General features: G+C 42.3%; 4 protein-coding genes and 4 non-coding genes across 11 annotated transcripts; 7 read left to right on the top strand and 1 right to left on the bottom strand.

Annotated features, from left to right (window-relative positions):
- Positions 1 to 119: 119 nt before the first annotated feature.
- boka (BCL2 family apoptosis regulator BOK a) lies at positions 120 to 5,734 on the top strand. The gene is made up of 4 exons (XM_088313444.1): positions 120 to 577; positions 1,298 to 1,426; positions 4,714 to 4,877; positions 5,110 to 5,734. The coding sequence occupies exons 1-4, from the start codon at positions 367 to 369 to the stop codon at positions 5,233 to 5,235; spliced, it is 630 nt and encodes a 209-aa protein (XP_088169570.1). The 5' UTR covers positions 120 to 366; the 3' UTR covers positions 5,236 to 5,734.
- A 740-nt stretch (positions 5,735 to 6,474) lies between these two features.
- atg4b (autophagy related 4B, cysteine peptidase) lies at positions 6,475 to 12,228 on the top strand. Of its 3 annotated transcripts, XM_088314168.1 has the most exons (15): positions 6,517 to 6,575; positions 7,736 to 7,872; positions 7,968 to 8,069; positions 8,430 to 8,501; positions 8,586 to 8,684; positions 8,752 to 8,853; positions 8,933 to 9,005; positions 9,099 to 9,178; positions 9,249 to 9,454; positions 9,699 to 9,777; positions 9,850 to 9,995; positions 10,077 to 10,133; positions 10,245 to 10,338; positions 10,977 to 11,046; positions 11,138 to 12,228. In XM_088314168.1, the coding sequence occupies exons 5-15, from the start codon at positions 8,624 to 8,626 to the stop codon at positions 11,241 to 11,243; spliced, it is 1,074 nt and encodes a 357-aa protein (XP_088170294.1). In that variant the 5' UTR covers positions 6,517 to 6,575; positions 7,736 to 7,872; positions 7,968 to 8,069; positions 8,430 to 8,501; positions 8,586 to 8,623; the 3' UTR covers positions 11,244 to 12,228. The 3 variants fall into 3 exon arrangements, with proteins under 3 accessions (XP_088170292.1, XP_088170293.1, XP_088170294.1); XM_088314166.1 differs by lacking the exon at positions 7,736 to 7,872 and having other exon boundaries at positions 6,475 to 6,575; positions 11,138 to 12,224; XM_088314167.1 differs by lacking the exon at positions 7,736 to 7,872 and having other exon boundaries at positions 6,475 to 6,575; positions 10,977 to 12,224.
- On the bottom strand, positions 12,093 to 13,884 carry dtymk (deoxythymidylate kinase (thymidylate kinase)). Its single transcript, XM_088314171.1, has 5 exons — positions 13,604 to 13,884; positions 13,255 to 13,363; positions 12,903 to 12,993; positions 12,522 to 12,719; positions 12,093 to 12,443 (listed from the first exon to the last, which is right to left on the bottom strand). The coding sequence occupies exons 1-5, from the start codon at positions 13,809 to 13,811 to the stop codon at positions 12,333 to 12,335; spliced, it is 717 nt and encodes a 238-aa protein (XP_088170297.1). The 5' UTR covers positions 13,812 to 13,884; the 3' UTR covers positions 12,093 to 12,332.
- LOC148324668 (RING finger protein 227) lies at positions 13,428 to 19,342 on the top strand. Of its 2 annotated transcripts, XM_088314169.1 has the most exons (6): positions 13,824 to 14,050; positions 15,484 to 15,592; positions 16,992 to 17,160; positions 18,317 to 18,689; positions 18,893 to 18,988; positions 19,068 to 19,342. In XM_088314169.1, exons 1-6 carry the CDS (start codon positions 13,833 to 13,835, stop codon positions 19,111 to 19,113), a joined length of 1,011 nt encoding a protein of 336 aa, XP_088170295.1. In that variant the 5' UTR covers positions 13,824 to 13,832; the 3' UTR covers positions 19,114 to 19,342. The 2 variants fall into 2 exon arrangements, with proteins under 2 accessions (XP_088170296.1, XP_088170295.1); XM_088314170.1 differs by lacking the exon at positions 13,824 to 14,050 and adding an exon at positions 13,428 to 13,803 and having other exon boundaries at positions 15,484 to 17,160.
- Positions 14,145 to 14,216, top strand: trnap-cgg (transfer RNA proline (anticodon CGG)). Its single transcript has one exon. It is a non-coding gene; the product is annotated as a tRNA-Pro (tRNA).
- Positions 15,630 to 15,701, top strand: trnap-ugg (transfer RNA proline (anticodon UGG)). Its single transcript has one exon. It is a non-coding gene; the product is annotated as a tRNA-Pro (tRNA).
- Positions 16,036 to 16,107, top strand: trnap-ugg (transfer RNA proline (anticodon UGG)). Its single transcript has one exon. It is a non-coding gene; the product is annotated as a tRNA-Pro (tRNA).
- trnap-ugg (transfer RNA proline (anticodon UGG)) lies at positions 16,762 to 16,833 on the top strand. Its single transcript has one exon. It is a non-coding gene; the product is annotated as a tRNA-Pro (tRNA).
- Positions 19,343 to 19,949: the final 607 nt, after the last annotated feature.

Raw genomic sequence — 19,949 nt, 5'->3', positions numbered from 1 at the left:
TATATATATATATATAATCATACAACAAAATGTTTTAAATAAAAATGCTTTGGGTCGTGTCTTGTGCGCATGCTCATATGTTTAAGGGGCGGGTCTAATGTTTAGAATAAAAATGTGTCCTTAGAAGGAAACTTTACCAACTTTGATTTTTCAGTGTCTTCTTAGACACAAATTCACTTTTTCAGTGAAGTGACGATATGCAGAATGACAAATCTGACTGACATTTCTCGACACACAATCACCGAGTAAGGAACCAGCGGTCTGAGAGCGAGGTTACGCGCGCGGACGTGGCCGCTTGGCAGGGTCGTGGAGGCGGCTCGCCGAGCGGCGCGCTCCGGGAGCTTACTGGAGGAGTAGAAATCAGACATGGAGATGTTACGCCGCTCGTCCGTGTTCGCCGCCGAGGTGTTCGACCGCTCGCCCACCGACAAGGAGCTGGTGTCCCAGGCCAAGGCGCTGTGCCGGGACTACATTCAATCCAGGCTGAGCCGCGCCGGCATTGGCTGGTCCAAGCCCGAGCAGGTCGCCTCATCATGGGGTACTCACGGCGACGTGTCGGCGGTGCTCTTGTGGTTGGGTGAGCGAGAACTCTTTTCATGCACGAATTATGATAACCTCCTTCGGGAATTTTAGGGATTTTTTTTCGTTCTAGTCACGGGGCACAACATTTGAATAGTTGTCCATCGTGATGACCACAAATCATTAAAATCGTTTGATCACTGAATCGCATCTCACCTCACGTACCGGGATTGTTTTTATGAACGATGCTCACCACATATGAATCACACGTGTTGCTGATGATTTGTAATGCACTTGGGTATTTTTAGGCGTTGGAGATGTTTTACATATTCTATTGCATATTAATACATTTATATTGAACCCTACTGAATCAAACTGAACAGAATACTTACGATTTCAAATCGTTACATCCTTGAATCATACTGCACCCTATGTATCGTGAATCGTATCATATCGTCTTTTCCATTAAATGTGGGGGAAGCCCCTTCTCTGTCCACATTTAAAACTCTTTTGAAGACACATTTTTATTCTTCAGCTTTGCACACCCTGGGCCCATTATAGCACCATGCCTGCAAATAACCATATAGTTAAAAAAATATATATATTAAAACAAAAACAAAATAAGCTAAATTGAAGCATTTTAGAAAACATAGAAACTAGTAAATACTTACAAACTTGCTCTATAAACTATTTAGAACTGGCTGAATTAAAAAAAAAAAACCCTGACTTGTAACTTGGGTTCTAGTGAATGATGCGTGTTGTCCTGCTTGTGTTTAAGGTGACGAGCTGGAATATCTGCGCCCCAGCGTTTATCGCAATGTGGCTCGGCAACTCAACATCACGGTGGCCTCGGAGAGCGCGGTGACAGATGCCTTCCTGGCGGTGGCGGCCGACATCTTCTCCACAGGTGAGCTCGCAGTTTAGGAGTCTCTGGTTGGTGGTTTGTAGTGATGGGTCCAGCGACACTGAGGCGTCGATGCGCGCGCCGAGCTTCCAGGGCAAACCCCGTGTCGGTGCGCGTACTGCTTTGAGAAAGTCACGTGACCACTACCAGAATCGTGTCGACACAGCGGTCGCGCGCCAAACTGTGTTCATAAGGAAGCGCATCTGTCAACAGGATGGACGCTCAAAACAAGTATCGAGTTATTGGCGCGTTACTTTGCATTAAATATCCGCAAGATGGAAGACGTCACTGTTGATGCGCACTCAGAGGTGCAGCGCTATATGTCAGCAGGACACGTTGCACGTACGGAAGACCCGCTCTTTTACTGGAAGTCCATGGAGGCAAAGTTCCCTCACCTATTTATATTAGCCACACAGGCGTTGTGCACACCGGCCTCTTCAGTGCCTTGTGAGAGGATCTTCTCAAAGGCGGGGGAACTTGCCTCAAAAAAAGAAATAGACTGAATAACAAAACGCTGGAGAAACTATTTTTTTTTAATAAAAATCTTTAATTACAATGAGTCCATTGTCATTCACAACACTTTTACTTGGGCATTCACACAGATGTTCACTTAATTTATCAACTGCGTCTCGAATATCAAAGATTTTTTTATGAAATTGCGTGTATGTAAAAATAATGTGAAAGCAAATGCCTAATCAGAATCAGAATCAGAAATCCCATTGTCATTGTACTCAAGTGTGCAACGAGATGAGAGAGCTCCCCTCTCCTGTGCAATACAACAATAATTCAGTTAAATATATAAATTAGATAAATAAGAGAATAATTACTGCGATGGAAAGTAATACGAAATAGGATGTATAAAAACACATCAAGTCGCAAATCAATGGAATTGGATAAAATTAGTTTGACAGTTCAGTGTCAGATGACCCTGTCAAATGTTTCCTGCAAGTCCACCAGGTGTCAGTATTCAGCAACACAGTGTCAACACAGTGTCAATACATTGTGTCACTGTGTCGAAACGATACAGGATGCCTCATCTACCCATCACTAGTGGTTTGCATGTCTGCCTCACAGCTCTGAGGTTCCAAGTTTGAAACTGGGCTCAAGCCGTTCTGTGGCTTCATGTTTTCTTTCTCACGACTAAAATATGGTTTTAGGGAAGTGGGGTTGACATGAAGAGGAACCTATCAGTCATCAGGTTAGTGACATCATGAAACCACCAAGGTGAATGAAACGAGGGTGGGGAACACGGTTAGCTCCATATTTGGCCAACAGAAATTTCCTCCTGGAAGACTAACAGGCCAATAAGAGGTGGCCAAGTAATTTAGTTCTCCTCAACTCTTGCATTTTTTTTCAATTGCACATTTATTTATTTGTGGATTGCCACAGATTTTCTTACATCATGTAAAAAAAAAAACAGCAGTTGTCATCAATGTCGATAACGTTATCAATCCTGATATTGAGGCAGATATTAATATCCAGCTATCGCTACCAATGAGACAGCAGTAAAAACAATAAAATGGATTCAGAAACTAATATGCGTGTCAATACATATAGGTACTGATATTGATACCCACCCATAGTGGTACAAATATCAATATGAATTTTGTCATCATATCCTATAGTATGCAATCTCAACAGTAAAACGAGAATTTTGATATCGATACCATCACTAACATCAATATTGGTATAAATATCGCTGGTACAGATATCAATACCAATGCCACCAATATCTACACTTCATAAGTATCAAGACCAATACTGATACCGAAACAGATCATGATACACATATATTGATACCGAAATCAGACTGATGTTAATAACGGATATTAATAACGATATTTACACTGACAGTCCAGTTTGATTTAAGGTTTTAGTCCAAGTACATCATGTCTGCATTTTTAAGGACTGAACCTCAGTCCCTTTTTTGATGAACACTTGGGCCTGCTGGCTACTGTATTTCAATCTTGGTCAAAATGTTGTTACTTGGAGAGCTGAGAATTTTTTGAGATGGCATTTGGTGTAAAGTCAAACACTGATCTATCTTATTTAGGCGACCGTGAATCTATTGTTAAGTGCATGATCCACCTCCGATGCAACATTTTGGCCTGTTTCTCTTAAAGGAAATGTTTCCGTCTTAAAAAGTTGCACATTAGTGCAACTGTAAAAAGTCAGCAAAGTGGCGTCGTCCTGCACTTTATACTCATGGAAGACAAACATAGAGTCAAGTGTGTTTATGGGAAGTGGAAACAGACAGGAAGCCAAAGTCCTGACGCCTAAACGGTACAAATATGGTCGACAGAGGTTCCCGTAAAATGAGATACACACTGCTCTGATTTGTTTTTCCCCTTCTCAATGGGACATTGTAACACATCTCATCAAGCCGAAAAAAATGCAGACAGCGGCATTTTTTCCGCCCTAAAAAACCTCCTCTGCTGCCAACTTTGGCATCGGAAGAGCACAGGACTTTGCCAAGGCTGTGAACAAAAAGAAAAAAAAAACATCTTTGTGTTGGGGGAGACTACTTCCTGGTTCCTGGAGGTTAATGAGACTGCACTGTCTGCTATTTAGCAGCCTATTTCCTGGTTGACTTTTGATGACATAAGATGACAGGATCATACCATTATTGATTATAGAACATGAATAATGGGTTCCATTGTGAATAAAAGTGACTAAATCATGCAGCACCATATTTGTTTATTTTTTTATTTTTGTTTCTATGCGCTACGTTCAGTTATCAAGCTAATTCCTAGTTCACTGAGGGCATAAAGGATATCACACTCGATTTGTTAGTTTGCCCGCTTGTATGCTATGTTATATAAGCTCACGGCTTCTTTATTCACTGAGGAGGATGTATCATGATAGGATTGGACCTTTTTTTTTGTTGTTGTTGTTGTTAGACAGCGATAATCTTAGTGACTGAAATCGGAAGAAAATGAGTTTTGTGAAAAAAAATGATGAAATCATTTAGTGACCACTTTCTGTTTTAATGAGGATGCCATAAAATAATGGCACTACATATACCGTTTTTATTTTCTGGAAATTGGAGGTCTCACTGTGACTAAATCCAATCGAGAAAATACAATTCCTAAAACAAAAGGAATTAAATCGTTGAGCATCATATTTGTTTTTTCGCCCGCCTGTTGGGTATGCTATGTTAGCAGGCTACTTTCTGGTTCACTGAGGAAGATGACAAAAATGTAAATTTTTTTGGATCCTGGGCTTGCCCACGGGAGCGCTTGTAGGGTGGTAAAATAAATGATGAATGTTAATCAATGTGTTTTTTTCAGGTGTGACGTGGGGTAAGGTTGTGTCTTTGTACGCGGTGGCTGGCTCTCTTGCCGTGGACTGCGTTCGATACGGCCACCCTGCCATGGTTCATACCATTGTGGACTGCATGGGGGAGTTTGTCCGCAAAAGTCTGTCTACATGGTTGAAACGCAGAGGAGGTTGGGTGAGTGCACACACACACACTTTACTGTGTTAGGGTTTCAAATTAGGGCATCAAGTCCGGGTAAATCCGTGGAATGAATGTTAAATTAGTGTTTGAAGCCTGAATTAAGTTTTGAAAGTGGGTTTCAAGTCTGGGTTGGGTTTAAAAGTAGGGTTCCAAGTTTGGTGTTGTATGGAATTTGAACTCATTTATTAATTCCTTGATTTGTTCTTGCTTTCTTCTGTTTGTGTAGGCGGACCTGAATAAATGTGTGGTGAGCACAGAGGTTGGTTTGCGTTCCCACTGGTTGGTGTTGTCTCTGTGCACCTTTGGACATTATGTCAAGGCTGTGGTGCTCTACCTGCTTAGGGACAAGTGACGGAACCCCGATTCTTGATGCCCCTCCCACTCCCAATGCACGCACACAGATTGAGTAAAAAAAATTCACGGTGCATATTGGATGTGTCATGTTAATATCTATGCCAGTTATTAAGTTGACCACCACAATAAACACAACCATTAGAAATAATGCCACAAGGATGAGTGTAAATACTGCCTTCAGTTGTGTTTAGAATCATTTGCACTAAGTAACACACTACCTGCACCTTAATAATTGTTTATTAATTATTAAAGCACATATTTTGTTTAAGATTTTTTTTAGCTTGCCACAAAACTGCCCTTTATGCTCATGTTTGAATTGTCTGACAAGAATAATAACAAAAGGATTTGGTAATCCTTTCCTGTGCTATAGTTGTCAATTTGTTCCATAGATGAGCACTTTTCACTTTATTGTGGCATTTTTTTATTCCATACTTTCAGAATGTTGGGCCAGAAATATTTATAGATAAGTTGTTAATAAACGATTCTTTCATTCCTGACATGTTGTAGTTGTATGAGTTTATTTAGTTGTGCGGGACTAGTACTAGCTCAGCAAGAAGGTGGGCTTGGGGGTGCACAGACCTAATAGGCTACAATAGGCTATTGTCTTATCTTTTTGATAAGGTGTGTAGAAAATTAAAAGATGTGGGGGGGCGATATATAAGAGTTCTTCCTAAAGAGAAACAACATTAATTACAACTTAGTCTGTTTTTAATATTATTTACATCGTCGCTATTGCTGTTTATGTGTAACTGATGTTGCCGATGTTTTAGTTGTGCGTGTGTGCCAGTGCAAGTTTTATTCTATATTAAAATGGATGACTTGATTGTTGTTTTGTTTTGCGGATCTCCTGAGATGGCCTTGGCCACCCCCATTCTCCCCCAAGGATAAAAGTCTGTCTCCGTCACTGGAACTAGGTAGTGCTGTTTTTTAATAGATTGGGTCACGGCACGAACCACAAAGTATTACATTACTAATAGAGTAGTATATGATTAATTATACAAAAAACACAGTAGACAGGAAGAATAGAAAGTGTATTTTTGTCGCAATTAGAAGTCTGAAGTTAACGTTATCAACCGCATATGGGTCTTGCGTACGTGTAAGTGGATTGGCAGCGCCATCTTGCGTTCAAAGGCATTCGCGCACCCACTCCCACGTCACCAGTTTTCGATTGGTCAGCACAAGCCATATATCAAATCTTATTGGCTATAAGCGCGATGGTTCCGCCTTTCTCCCAACTTCCGCATTAGGGCGCTCTCGTTATTGGTCGATCTGGGGCCAGACTGGCTCGAGAACAACAAACAAGTACAGCACAGCCACTGCTCGTCGGGATGGACGCAGGTAAGGCGAGATTTTTGGGCAAAAAAAATAACGCCGTAATGTCATATCTTGTCAAAACAACACGTCGACATCAAAAGTTGACTCCGGGCGACAGTCGGCTCGTGTTGCCAACCCTAACGCAGAAGCGACATTCCTTTGGAGCTTCGCTGGCGTTAGCCCTGTTGGATTGATGACCAAAGCTAACTGCTAAATTACGCTAGGCTGCTGTTTTGTTTTTGTTTGTTTTTTTCCCTCTTCTTTAAAAATCTTTTAATGTGTGTCGAAGTCCTTTGTACTTTGTCTACACGATTTGATTAGTCGCTCGCGCTTGACTTGCTAATGCTAATATTTGAGTGTTTGCTCAGTCATCATTACCAAATGATGATTGACAACTCTCAAATTGTACAAAGCTACGTGCTAAAATGGCGTCCCTTTTGGCTGCTGCTTGATGAATGACAAATTATTGTGAATAATAAGATGTTAGATGTAAAATAAGTGGGAGAAAAGCTTAAAATTGGATCGTTCCAAAAGTGTCTGAGGGAAGGGGGTGTCCCAGATTGGAAATGGTACACTCTTGTTCGACGTCATCCTAAGTGGCCCGGACAGTAGCTGTTTAGGATTCACACAAACGCTTACAAATCTACATTACACTTATTATATATCACTTATGTTTGTAGAATTTATTTCAAATTGTTCCCCTCACAATTAATCTCCTCGCATTTGGTACTCTGGATTTAGTCACTGTTATTTGTGACAGCTAATGTAGTCACAATGGAACCGTTTGCATGTCCTAGGATATATATTGATACAATCCTGTTGCCATATGTCATCTTAAGTGAACCAGGAAGTACAGTAAACCCCAATGCTGTTTTTGGAAAATTGTTTTGTACAGTTCATATCTATATTGTTCTCCTTGTTTATTTTTGTTGTAATTTCGTTTTTGCTCACCAGATGGCAGCAGACTATTTAGTGTGATTATGTAAATTTGACTAAAGACATGGATTAAAAACTTTCAGCTCACCCTACTTTTTGCTGAAGATTATTGAGCAGTCGCCTGCTTTTTATGCCTACAGGAAGCGACATTTGTACGTTCATTTTAGGACTGAACCATATTGTAAAATAACCACAATTTTTGTGAATTCATATGCAATTATTGTTTTTAAATTTACTCTCCTCATTAGCAAACACAAGCAATACATTAATTTGTATATAAAAAAAATGCCGCATCCCGGTGTCGTATGCCACCAAAAGTCAAGCAGGAAGCAATGAGGCAGGACAACCACCTGAAGATTGATTTCAACTGAGCTTTTTCTCTGAGGTGAAAAGTGTGGGCTGTTTTCTTCGATTAAGACACCTGGGAACTTTGTTCATTTATTGTCACAGACATGTCTTAATGTGTTCCTCACTTGACAGCGACGTTGACATATGACACACTTCGCTTTGGTGAGTTTGAGGATTTCCCAGAGACCTCGGATCCTGTTTGGATTTTAGGGAGAGAATACAATGCGCTCACAGGTAAGCACTCTTAGAAACATGGCAAATCTAGTATCCATTTGTCTTTTTATGCTGATAAAAATAAACACAAATGTAATTTTTGCTGTTGTTTACATTGAGCATTATTTGCAGTTGACAGCGTTATTGTTTGATTTAAAAAAAAAAAAAAAAAAAGTCAAGTATAGCCTCACACTTGAGGCACCACTGGTAGTGTGTTGTACGAACCCACCATCTATTTATTTCAGCAGACGTCCATGTTGTTGCCGAAACGGGTGACTAACGGTTATTTAGACCACAATCCCAAAAGAAGGAGCAGCAGAATAACCACTGAATTGAAGCAAAAAGCCTGACCGTGTGACTCAATGTTTTGTTTCCTGCCAGAGAAAGATGACATCCTATCAGACGTCACATCGCGACTTTGGTTCACGTACAGAAAAAACTTCCCCCCCATAGGTGAGTGCCGTGGGCGCCGGCAAAACTATTTTTTATTTTTTTCAAAGCCAAAGAAAAAATGTGGGCGCATGGACATATTTTCAGGCGGCACAGGGCCCACGTCGGATACGGGCTGGGGCTGCATGCTGCGGTGCGGGCAGATGATCCTGGGCGAGGCGCTGACGTGCAGACACTTGGGCAGAGGTAGGGTATGGTGGCTAACCAGCCATTAGACACGTCCCAGCGCTTGAAATGGTTTCCTTCGTGGCAGACTGGCGATGGTCGTCAGGGCAAAAGCAGAGAGAAGAGTACGTCAGCATCCTTAACGCCTTCATTGACAAGAAGGACAGTTACTATTCCATACATCAGATCGGTGAGTGGCGGCCGCCTCGGACCGCCCCCTCGCCCACGTCAGACATTAATTCTTTGGCTTTGCGGAATGAATCCTGCAGCCCAAATGGGAGTTGGTGAGGGCAAGCCCATAGGACAGTGGTACGGACCAAACACAGTCGCACAGGTTCTCAAGTGAGTATCTTTTCAACATTTACCGTCATCCAAGCGGCAGCGCGGTGGATGAGCGGTTAGCACGTCGCCAGTCCGTTGTTTGTCTTTGTCCAGGAAGCTGGCGGCGTTCGACACGTGGAGCAGGTTGGTGGTGCACGTGGCCATGGACAACACGGTGGTCATCGAGGAGATCAGTGAGTTGCCGCACATCGGTCTCGTGAAGACGGCAAAAGTGATGACGAGCGGTCGCGGTGTCCATCGCAGAGCGTCTGTGCATGCCCTGGCTGGACGCGGCGTGTGGCGATTCGGCGTCAGCGGTCGGGGCGACGACGAGCGAACTCAACGGTTGCGTGGAGGGCGCCTGCGCTCTCCTTGGGGAGGAAATGGAACTTTGGAGGCCGCTCGTCCTCCTCATCCCGCTCAGGCTGGGACTCAGTGATATCAATGACGCCTACATACAAACGCTCAAGGTGACGCAGGAAGTTGAGATTTTTTTTACAATTCTAGATTGGACACAGGAAATTTAAAAGGTACAACAGTATAACAAAACACACAGGATAATGAAAAGATGTGGGCAAAAGTATTAGGACGGTACCCTCTTCGTAGGTTTGCCAATATTTTAATCTGCATTTTTTTCAACTTCCTGCAGGTGCCCCAAAATGCGTTACCAATCAATCCTGGCAATATTAAAAATGTGTTGTTGTGCTCCCACAGCAATGCTTCATGCTGCCTCAGTCGCTGGGCGTCATTGGCGGGAAACCAAACAGCGCTCACTACTTCATCGGTTACGTTGGTACGACGCTCGCCATTTGACCTCCTTTCCGGCATCCACCATTTTGTTCATCGCTCGTTTCCCGCCTTGCAGGCGAGGAGCTGATCTACTTGGACCCTCACACCACGCAGCCCGCCGTGGAACCCTGCGATGACGGCCAGGTGCCCGACGACACGTACCACTGCCAGCACCCGCCCTGCCGCATGCACATCTGTGAACTGGACCCGTCCATCGCCGCCGTAATGAATCTTCCTGACCGCTGGCAGCCATTTTGTGCCGGGTCGCCTTGGTAACAGAACCCGTTTCCGTGTGTCCTTCAGGGTTTCTTCTGCAGAACAGAGGACGACTTTGACGACTGGTGCATGCGCATAAGGAGGGTAAGTACTTGAATGTTTCAACAAAGTTGGGACACCGACAGGAAATGCAAAGTTTAACTTCTCCCTACTCCTTTTCAAATATGTACGATGTCATTTTCAATTTTACTCCAGTTGTCGTGCAACAGAGGAGGCTTACCGATGTTTGAGCTTGTGGACAGTCAGCCGTCACACATGGTCAGCGTGGACGCACTCAACCTTACTCCTGGTAAAACTGTCACAGCAATTATTTTGTCACTTTTAATTGTTAAAACATTTAGTTTTCAGTTTTTACACTGGTTGTTTGTATTTCTATTGCCTGGGATTTGTGTTCCAGTTGCTCCGTCGAAGCAGCATTTACAAATTTACATAGTTTATTATTATATTGTTGCTTTCTGTTCTAATAGAGAAATTACTTCAAAAAAGCAAATTTGACTTTCAGGTTAGCCTTTAAAATGCTGACTTTTTCTCCTCCTAAAATTGTGACAAATGAAATTTTTTCTTGTTACGTCAACATTTTTTCCCTCTTAAAATTTCTTTTTTTCATATCCTAAAAGTGTTACTATTGAAGTAACATTACAACCATTTAAGTCACGTTATGAAAAATGTTCCCTAAAATTACGCTATTGAAGAAAAATGACATCTCATAAAATTCTGACCATTTGAATAGTATGACTTTTTATGAGTCTTTTATTTGAAATATTTTTACTTTGTATTCTTATCCTTCCTTGTCTTGTTAAAAAATGATCACTTTTGAAATGACTTGTTTTTCTTAAAATTAGAAAAATTTGTAATAATCTATTAGCAGTCATATTTAAACATTTCTTTTTGCCAATATAACTTTAAGGCGCTATTTTGTTTTTCCAGACTTCTCCGACTCGGACCGTCTGGAGCGCTTCTTTGACTCTGAGGATGAAGAATTCGAGATCCTTTCCTTGTGAGGAACACGCCAACAGTCCAACACGGTTTGACTCCGCAACAACCAAACAAAAAAAAGAAGATTCTCTCGTGTTTTTCTGCGCTCTGAGGGGGGAAAATCCGCCACGTGGCTCGGCAACGCCTTGGCCCCGAAAGACAGGATGGGACTCGAGTGCGCGTCCTCGCCTCCAAACGTTTTTTCCGTGGGAGTCTTAACTGCATCACTAACGTTGAGAAAGGAGAGCAGAACGGTGCCTTGCCCTCCCCCCAATCCATCCCTTAACCCGCTTCAGCTATCGCTACGTGACCACGCATTGAAAAAGTATCCTTGGCCACCAGATCTATTTATTTACTCACCACCATACACGACTCTCAAAAGCGAAGGGAGCTAGGCTAGGCTACTCCATCCTGAATTACCGCTGAACTTTTGAATGCGCATAAATGGACCAATAAATTCCCAAGCGCATCCACTTGAATGCATTTCCGCGACTCTTTAGTGGTTACGCTGCACGTCGCTTCTGAGACTGGAAAAGTCACTGAAAGGCACGCGAGTGGACAGCTTTGGAATTTCTTTTTACAAGTCCTGATAAGGTTATAGTGTGTTTTAGGGTCACCCTGAAATTTGACACCAACTATCTAAATTGTTCAAAGTGGTGTATGTACACACACACACACACACACACACACGCAGAAGAGAGGCAAGTGAGTAATAAACTGACTGATATGATTTCATACAATGTCTCAAGTCACTTTTGAATGTGTGAGAAGCACTGCGCTGTCATCTTAGGGATATAAAATAACTTCATGGAGAAGGAAGTCATATATGAAGAAAAAAGTAATTGAATAATTTTAGGAAAAATGTTGTTCCTGGTGACCACTTTGAGGTGGCCATGCAAGGCGATGGCCCGGTCACACCGGAGGAAATTTTTTCCGCCTCTTGGTGATAATGCTTAAAACAATTGGGGCAAAAAATTGGTATCAAATTAAAGGGGAAAGCAAGTGAAAAGAATTCTTCCTATTTTCTCTGTGCCACCACAATTCTAAATACTGTAATAATGGTAAATCTTTCTGCTTTTCTCATTTATTTAATTTGTTTATTTCAGTGGTGATTTATGATACAAGCCTGGTAATGGAACAAATTGATCCAAACTCAAGGCAACGCTAATTTTTTTCATGTAAAACCAATTTTTTCTGAAAAATGTCAGGAAATTGCAACTTTATTGTAAATCATTAAACTTCTAATGTTTTGTGACAGGAGGCTTGGACATAATTATACCTAATTTGTAAAAACGTGGGGCTGGCAGTTCACTTCCAGAGCTCTCCCAGAGGTTGCGTCTGCGCCACGCAGATGGCAGCCAGGCTTTTCTGGATGATGTCGTCGTGAACGTCGTCCAGGCTTCCGGACGCGTTCACCACCTGCGCGGGACGAGGACGTGACGCGACATGACACGAGAAAGAGGATTGAGCGCCAAGGACAGTCTTTGGCGTCCTCACCTTCCAATTGACGGACGGGTCTTCCATGAGCTGACGGAAGCGGTCAAGCACAGCGCTCTGGAAGGCGGTGTCCTCGTAGCGCTCTTCGCCGTAGTGACCTCGTACAGCCGCCTCGGCTGGGCTCAGCTGCAGAAACAGGACCAAGTCCGGTTTGGGCAGACCCACGTCTGGACTGGTGCACCAGTCCAAACTGAAACCCTGAAATTCAGATATTTTTGCATAAAATATTTTTTAAAATGACAGCTAGTTGAGTAAAAATAAGATATTTTTCACCTAAAAGATCTATTCGAGTAAAAATGACATTTTTCTCAGAGTCGCCTACATTTTTCTGGAAGTTATAAGAAAGTAAAATTGGAGTAAGATTGGCTGAGAGCATCTCACCGGTTTGGCGCTGGTGAAGGCGACCCCAGAGAAGGCGTATCGGTCCACCACCAGCGTGGTGCCTCGGTCCAGCACTCTCTTTATCTCAGGCCTGGGGAAGAAGAAAAAAAAAAGTCATGTTATCACAAGAATAAAGCTTGAGTCATCCACTTGATAAGCTAAAATGGACTACCACTAGAAAAAAAGTTGCAAATTTCTGAGACTAAAAGTTGTAAAAAAAAAAAAAAAAGAAACTCTGAGAAAAAAAACACTGATGTGATCATTAGAACCAAGTGCAGAACCAAACGAGGGGCTCCACCTCACATTCCAGCTTGAAAGCGACCACCGTCCGTTTGGGTGCCGCCATACTTACACCATTTCCCAACGGTTGGCGGAGAAGAGCAGATGCACCGTGTGGTCCTCTAACTCGCTCTTCTTCTCCAGGTAAGCGCCAATCAGCTTTCCGATCGTCGTGCTTCTGTCTGCCAATAACAAAGCGCAAACATTTAACACTTTCGTTAAATACTTTAAATAGCATTGTTTCACCCTGGAATTTATATCATAGTCTCTAAATATAGATTGAAAAGATCGGTAGTTCGTGTGCATAGGAAATTTAATGAACTGCAGAGTTGTGTTGTGTCTAAGGAATGCAACTGTTAACGCAAGTCCATACTGCGAAGCCTCCGCAAGCGAAGATAGCCGTAGCTCGTCTCGGGCCTCACCCGGGAACCTCATCATCTCCGCCGGGTGTCCGCTCTGTTGCAGCGCCTGGACAAGCTTCTTGCACTGGGTGGTCTTGCCAGCTTTGTCCACCCCCTCCAGCACGATGAGAGCGCCACGTTTGGCCGCCATGCCAAGCGGCAGATAAAACGCCGGACGTTGCCGGAGTGCACTTCCCGTGCTAGAAAATGTAAACACGGAAGTAAGCATGCGCACTTCCTTCTTTTGTAAATGGCTTTATTTAACGACAAAAATAGGAATAAAAAAATAATACAAGAACGCGCACTTTCCGCTGGAGGCACGGCCATTGTGTATGACGTCATCACGTGTAGACAACACGCTTCAGAGGAAACGACGCAGTTAACAGCGGCGGCTAAGCTAAAAGAGAAGCGAGCGCCGTTGACTCGCGTCTTGTCCAAAAAGACATTCAACTGCGAGATACGGAAACGGTATTGTATAAATGTATATTTTAGTCTCACTCGCTGCTCGAAGATCCGTTTTGTAATAATTATATTTACCAAAAGGTGGCAGGAGTTGACACGTGGCTCGTTGGTCTAGGGGTATGATTCTCGCTTCGGGTGCGAGAGGTCCCGGGTTCAAATCCCGGACGAGCCCAAAGTTTTGGTTACGGATCCAGTCAAAGTCAATTCCTTTGATCCTTATTCACTTCTCCGGTTTAACTTTAATGAGTACTACGACATATTGTGGTGGTCCCAGATGCAATATTTGCACGACTCAAAGTTTAACCACATAGTATGGCCAATGTTTAGATAAAATAAAGAAATCAATATGCGGCAAAAAAGGGCCATGAAAATTTAGCTCTGTATAAATGAGATACGAATAAATATTAAAAACTATTATGCAACATTTATTCTCAAAACATTGAACATTTGGGAGAAAAAGTAATGTAGCTGTAAATACTAATTAAAAAAGGGACAAAAAAAAGTAACAAAATTCAGGGGGGTAAAAGCCATTTTTTAAGATGAATCTGTTATGTTGTAGCTTAGTGACACAATTTAAAATTCAAAGAAAAATTACAAATATTTTTGTTCCTTCATCATTATTTTTAAGTCTTTTGGCGTTCCAGATTTTTTTTGTTTCACTAGAATAACAAATCCTACTATTGTGGGGCTCAAATTCACCCATTTTTAAAAGTTTTAAGAATGAAACAAAACATTTTTCAGCTGTCCTTGTCTTTGTTTCTTTGAATATTTCTTTGGGCAGAAATTCTTTTTATGTTCCATAGAAATTGGAGAGTTAAGTCATAAAATTCTGAGGAAAAAAGTCATAATTTTACCAGAATAAATTCATAGAATTATTACAAGAAAACATCCCCAAAAATAATTTAAGGCTATAAAAGCCATAAATATATGAGGATAGAACCAGAATGTTATATATAGTACCAATTTTACTAGAGTGAAATTAGGGTGGGAAAAGGCACCAGGATACGTTTAGTCGCTTAGCAACCAGTGTCAACGCTGGCAAGGCACATTTATTTATCGCAAATTTCATACAACAGGAAACTCAATGTGCTTCACGCAACCAAAAGCTCAACACCTAAATGAATTTACAAACAGCGAAACATATTCAAAGATATAACAATCACATTTACGAAAACAACAGACATTTAATAGCAAAGGAAATGTATTTCTTTCTAAAATGATTGACAGTGAAAGTGATTTTAAATGCTTGAAAGACCTCAGTCAGTTATTGGGGGTGAAAAAAAAACTCTTTAACCTGGATTTAAAAGCATTTATACTTAGGGTTGACTTCACATCTGTTGGCACAGCTTAAATGCTGCTTCACTATGTTCGCTCCAGCAATTGACTTGAGTCCGCATGTCCTCTGGGTTCATTTTAAATTAGCATTCCTTTGTACTCAGGAGCCAAATATGGACTCGCTTGCTGTGGCTCGCCTTCGTCCTTGTGCTGTCCTTGCGGCAAACCACAAACCACCGCTGCGCCTGGAATGCAGAACACCGCACTTTAAAGGTTATAATATTTCATTTATTATTAACCTGTTATAAATGGCTCGTTGGTCTAGGGGTATGATTCTCGCTTTGGGTGCGAGAGGTCCCGGGTTCAAATCCCGGACGAGCCCAAAGTTTTGGTTTCTCAAGAAGTCAACACCTTGCACTGCTATAGATAGCCATCAGATCCCACTGAGCAAAACAGATGCTACCATCTTAGGGCCAATTTTGTCCCGTCTAGAGGAAAACAAAAGCTGGATGTCACTTAAATTCTTAAAACAAAACAGAAGTTCTGTTCGGTTAGGTAGTTGGCTAATGTTTCTCAACAACAATTAGAAACAGTAATTCATGCCTTTGGTAAATCTTGGCTTGATTATTGTGATACTCCTTATTTTGGAGCCAGCCAGTACACCATAAAGCGTCAAATATAATCTTAATAATTAATTTTGTCCAATATGCAGAGGTGGCTCGTTGGTCTAGGGGTATGATTCTCGCTTTGGGTGCGAGAGGTCCCGGGTTCAAATCCCGGACGAGCCCAGAGTTTTGGCTCCTCAACGAGACAATCAAAACTCTAAGCCGGCCACTCCAGTTCCGTTGAACCGGATGATTCGCTTCTCTGGTTTGACTTGAAAGAGTACAACATTTTGTGGTGATTCTAGCTACAGCTTTAGCATGAATCAAAGTGTCTTCAGATAGTATCGCCAATGATTAGATTAAAGGTACATTTGATTGATTTTAGTTTTTTTTTTTTTTTTAGAAATGACCATCTATAGTAAGGCCCTTTCTTTTAAAGAAATGAACATGTATCGTAAGGAGTTTCTTTTGGAAATGTCATGTGTGTGAAATTGATGCCTGCCAGTTCCACCAGCGGGGACTCATTCCTATAAACACAGAAATTTATAGGTCCTCACACAACCCAAGCAAGAATCATACCCCTAGACCATATAGGAGTCAAACTCTAGTTCAGGGGGGCCGCTTTCATGCATGCTTTCAATCTCAACCGGCTGCAACACATGCTTCAAACGATCTGTTCATCAGTAAGCTCTGAAGAAGCCTGATAAGTATCCTGCTCATTTGAATCGGGTGAGGTTCAGCTGGGAGAGATGGAAAACATGCATCCATCCAGGACCGGAGTTTGGAGTCAGCCAGTCATGACTATAATTTTGAAATTTTCATAAATTTATCATAGGTGGCTTGTTGGTCTAGGGGTATGATTCTCGCTTTGGGTGCGAGAGGTCCCGGGTTCAAATCCCGGACGAGCCCAAAGTTTTCGCTCCGATATTTATGAGCGAAGAAACCGCCCCCCATCTCATCTTTTTTGGCTCATCGCAGCATCCCCGACTTTTTAAACCACCGCGTCCGTTGTCCAGCTGCTCTTGACAAAGGACTGCCCGCCTCCTCCGTGCTGTCTGCTTCCACAGCTGCTCTCTCTGCTGTGGACGTCACGGCAGGCAACTGGGAACCGCCCCCACAACTCACACAATAGCACCGAAACGAGCTCGGCAGCCTTCTTTCATAAAACAAAGCATCTGTCAGCAGCAAGCACTCAGTCTTCCAGATTATTTTGGATTTCTTCTCATCAACACTGCTGTAAGTACGTGCTTAGTTGATTCCCCCCCCCTCTTTGTGGCTGACTGGAAGTTAATAAAAATGCAACTTGTCGGGCAGATTATAGAGTAATATTGGATTGTTGGAAAACAAATATAGACAATAAATAATCAGGTCATATTGACACCGTAATGCATTTTAGTAAAAAAATGTATATCCATTCTTTGTGCTGTTTATCATTTTTACAAAATGTGACAAGTGTATAAATTAGCGTAAACAAGTGTAAAAATGGGTCAACCACTGGTTAATAAAAGTTAAATAAAAACCCGGGCGTTAGGTGCTTATAAGGAAGTGGTAGGTTGACTTCAAAGTTCAGGTAGAATTTTTTTTAGCGGGCAAAACTTTTGCGCCATTTTAGTGTACAAATATGAAACTACATTTTTACATTTACATAGTTTTTTACAATTGTATACAGAGCTCTATATAATACTAATTTATACTTGAGAAATTGTACATATTTCATAATTGTACATATAATTGTAGATTTTATCATAATATATATTTAGATATATGTATATTTATATATATGTACATCTATTGAATATTTTTGGGGATTTATTATATATTTATTTAGCACATATAATAAACCTGCACACGGAAACTAAAATAAGTCGACTCATCTGGGCATTTACAGTACAAGGAAGTGCTGCTGCATCACGTTTTTTTTCTTCTTTTCAATCCTCCTAAATCAGGCGTGGGCAAACTACGGCCCGGGGGCCACATGCGGCCCGTTAAACATTTTAGGGATCGACAGACAATACATAAGGAAGTAGCGAGTAATATGTGATTTTTAACATCTACTGTCATACAAGTTAAAAATGTGTAAAGTAAAACTGAAGTAAATCAAAACTACTCACCCAGGTGTCGCTTCTTATACTTGTGCGCTGATTTAAAGTGAATATGTAGATGTTTGCCAAGTCTAAAGACCTCAAGTCCTGTTGAAAAAAAATAAATATACTTTTGTTGGGAGTATCAGGGGAACCCGTGCTTTCATGGGTTCTCTTCAGGTTCGCCAGCTTCATCCCGCTTTCCAAAAGACTCAAATGTGGGTGAAAGCTTGTCTAATCGTGCATTGTGGCTAGTTGGCAACAAGTCCATGGCGGATGGACGTAGTAAACATGAACTTGTACTCCCGCAGTCAGGCGAATCTGGGGCGGGGGGGGATCCAACATGGTGCTGTGCGGTGAGGGCGACTGCGGCGTTTGCCTGCTGGCCTTCTCCCGGGTGGAGCGCATCCCTCGGCTGCTGCACTGCCGACACACATTTTGCCAGGCCTGCCTGGAGGCCTTGGCGGCACGTTCGGCGCCGGGAGGCGTCGGGCCGTCGCTGAGCGTGCGCTGCCCGCTGTGCCGGCGCGTCACCTGCGTGCGGCGGGGGCTCAGCCTTCGGGAGGCGCTGTGGGTAGACAGCGAGCTGTGGGATCAGATACCGAGCGACCGCGAAGATGACGACGAAGGCGGGATGAAAGACGACAGGGAAGAGGCGACAGCGGATGAGACCCAAGCGCAGTGGTAGGTATTGGACAACCTCTTCATTAGCAAGCGAGAACATTGTGAGAATGCTAAAAAAGTTGTGCAATTTCAATTTAACCTTGAACAATAAATTGCATATTAAATATAAAATTTGCAATACTGAGTAAAGAATTTTTTTTAAGATATTTCAAAATTGTTCAACTATAAAAGAAAGAAATTTGAAGGCTTCTGTTGTCCCTCAGCAATTCCTCCAGGAACAAGCTGAAGTTACGCTCCTTCCTCCGCAAGCTGACGCTGACCAAGAGGCCCCGAGAACAGATCATGCCGAGCAGTAATGTGTAAGTCGGACGTGCCTCGAAATGCAGACGTTAATGAAAACGTAATGAAAATTGTGTGCTTTTATTTTTGTCCTTAAAGGGAAATGAAATCCTGGCGCAGGCTCTCCAGCGAAGAAATGTTATGACCCCCCCCCCCCCCCCCTCCCACCACTTATTTATTCTGGGCTTAGTTCTCCCAGCTGCTGCTCTGAGATTTGGTTCAACCAGGACTAAAACACATACAGGGACCCCCGAGGAACAGATGGCCTCTCTCCACGTTTCCTCAAGATCGGGGATGTCGATTGTGGTTATGTAAAGCCTTTTGAGACCGTCTGTGATTAAGGGCTATACAAATAAAATTGAATTGACTTGACTCAACACTAAATATATATTTTTTTTAATTGCGTGTGATCTGTTTCACCTTTCCCGTGGATGCCCTTAACGTGACCGATACATTTTTAATTTTTGACAAACCAAAATATCTGTGAGACTATTAAATTGTTCCCACATGGTAACATCACAAGCAGCTTTACAGGACAACAATCAGCTGACAGACATCAGTTCGCTACCAGACAACAATTGGCTCGGAGACACCAGTCCTCCTGCCTCTGAACGATGACACACTTAAGGATGCTTTTTATTTTTTTGCACAATGCCGCGCAACAAAAGCGTACGACAAAAGACTCACTGAAGCATGAAAGGGGATTATGAAGAGCATCTGGCTAAGAGACTCCGTTATGAGAAGACAAATATTCTGGATCATCACTTTCATTATGAAGCAAACAAACAAAGCACGAGATTAAAAATCGCGTGGAGAGACAGGTCTCAAGTTTCAGGTCACAGTTGATGCAAATTTGGCTGAGGGTGGTTTCCCAGTGGGATGGCGCAAGAAATCCGTTTGTTGGGGATCCGGTTTTGTGTGGATTCGTTGGAACACGTCAGATCAACGTATGAAATCCATAATGAGTAACTGATGCAAACT

This window comes from Idiotropiscis lumnitzeri, chromosome 13 (genome assembly GCF_059441095.1).
Source record: "Idiotropiscis lumnitzeri isolate Australia: NSW breed Sydney's pygmy pipehorse chromosome 13, RoL_Ilum_1.0, whole genome shotgun sequence".
Classification (NCBI taxonomy): Eukaryota; Metazoa; Chordata; class Actinopteri; order Syngnathiformes; family Syngnathidae; genus Idiotropiscis; species Idiotropiscis lumnitzeri.
This window is presented reverse-complemented; position numbering and strand designations above follow the sequence as displayed.

What these genes read in the sequence shown, in the direction of transcription:
- atg4b (XM_088314166.1), top strand. An exon ending in AAAAAACTTCCCCCCCATAG is followed by an intron (nt 8,502 to 8,585) that starts GTGAGTGCCGTG and finishes ACATATTTTCAG; the next exon opens with GCGGCACAGGGCCCACGTCG. An exon ending in CTACTTCATCGGTTACGTTG is followed by an intron (nt 9,778 to 9,849) that starts GTACGACGCTCG and finishes CCCGCCTTGCAG; the next exon opens with GCGAGGAGCTGATCTACTTG.
- boka (XM_088313444.1), top strand. Translation starts at nt 367, where the DNA reads ATGGAGATGTTACGCCGCTCGTCCGTGTTCGCCGCCGAGGTGTTCGAC. An exon ending in GGCGGTGCTCTTGTGGTTGG is followed by an intron (nt 578 to 1,297) that starts GTGAGCGAGAAC and finishes CTTGTGTTTAAG; the next exon opens with GTGACGAGCTGGAATATCTG. An exon ending in TGAAACGCAGAGGAGGTTGG is followed by an intron (nt 4,878 to 5,109) that starts GTGAGTGCACAC and finishes CTGTTTGTGTAG; the next exon opens with GCGGACCTGAATAAATGTGT.
- dtymk (XM_088314171.1), bottom strand. Translation starts at nt 13,811, where the DNA reads ATGCTTACTTCCGTGTTTACATTTTCTAGCACGGGAAGTGCACTCCGG. An exon ending in GGAGATGATGAGGTTCCCGG is followed by an intron (nt 13,364 to 13,603) that starts GTGAGGCCCGAG and finishes TGTTATTGGCAG; the next exon opens with ACAGAAGCACGACGATCGGA. An exon ending in GCCAACCGTTGGGAAATGGT is followed by an intron (nt 12,994 to 13,254) that starts GTAAGTATGGCG and finishes CTTCTTCCCCAG; the next exon opens with GCCTGAGATAAAGAGAGTGC.
- LOC148324668 (XM_088314169.1), top strand. Translation starts at nt 13,833, where the DNA reads ATGGCTTTATTTAACGACAAAAATAGGAATAAAAAAATAATACAAGAA. An exon ending in AACTGCGAGATACGGAAACG is followed by an intron (nt 14,051 to 15,483) that starts GTATTGTATAAA and finishes CTTTGTACTCAG; the next exon opens with GAGCCAAATATGGACTCGCT. An exon ending in TTCTTCTCATCAACACTGCT is followed by an intron (nt 17,161 to 18,316) that starts GTAAGTACGTGC and finishes GTACTCCCGCAG; the next exon opens with TCAGGCGAATCTGGGGCGGG.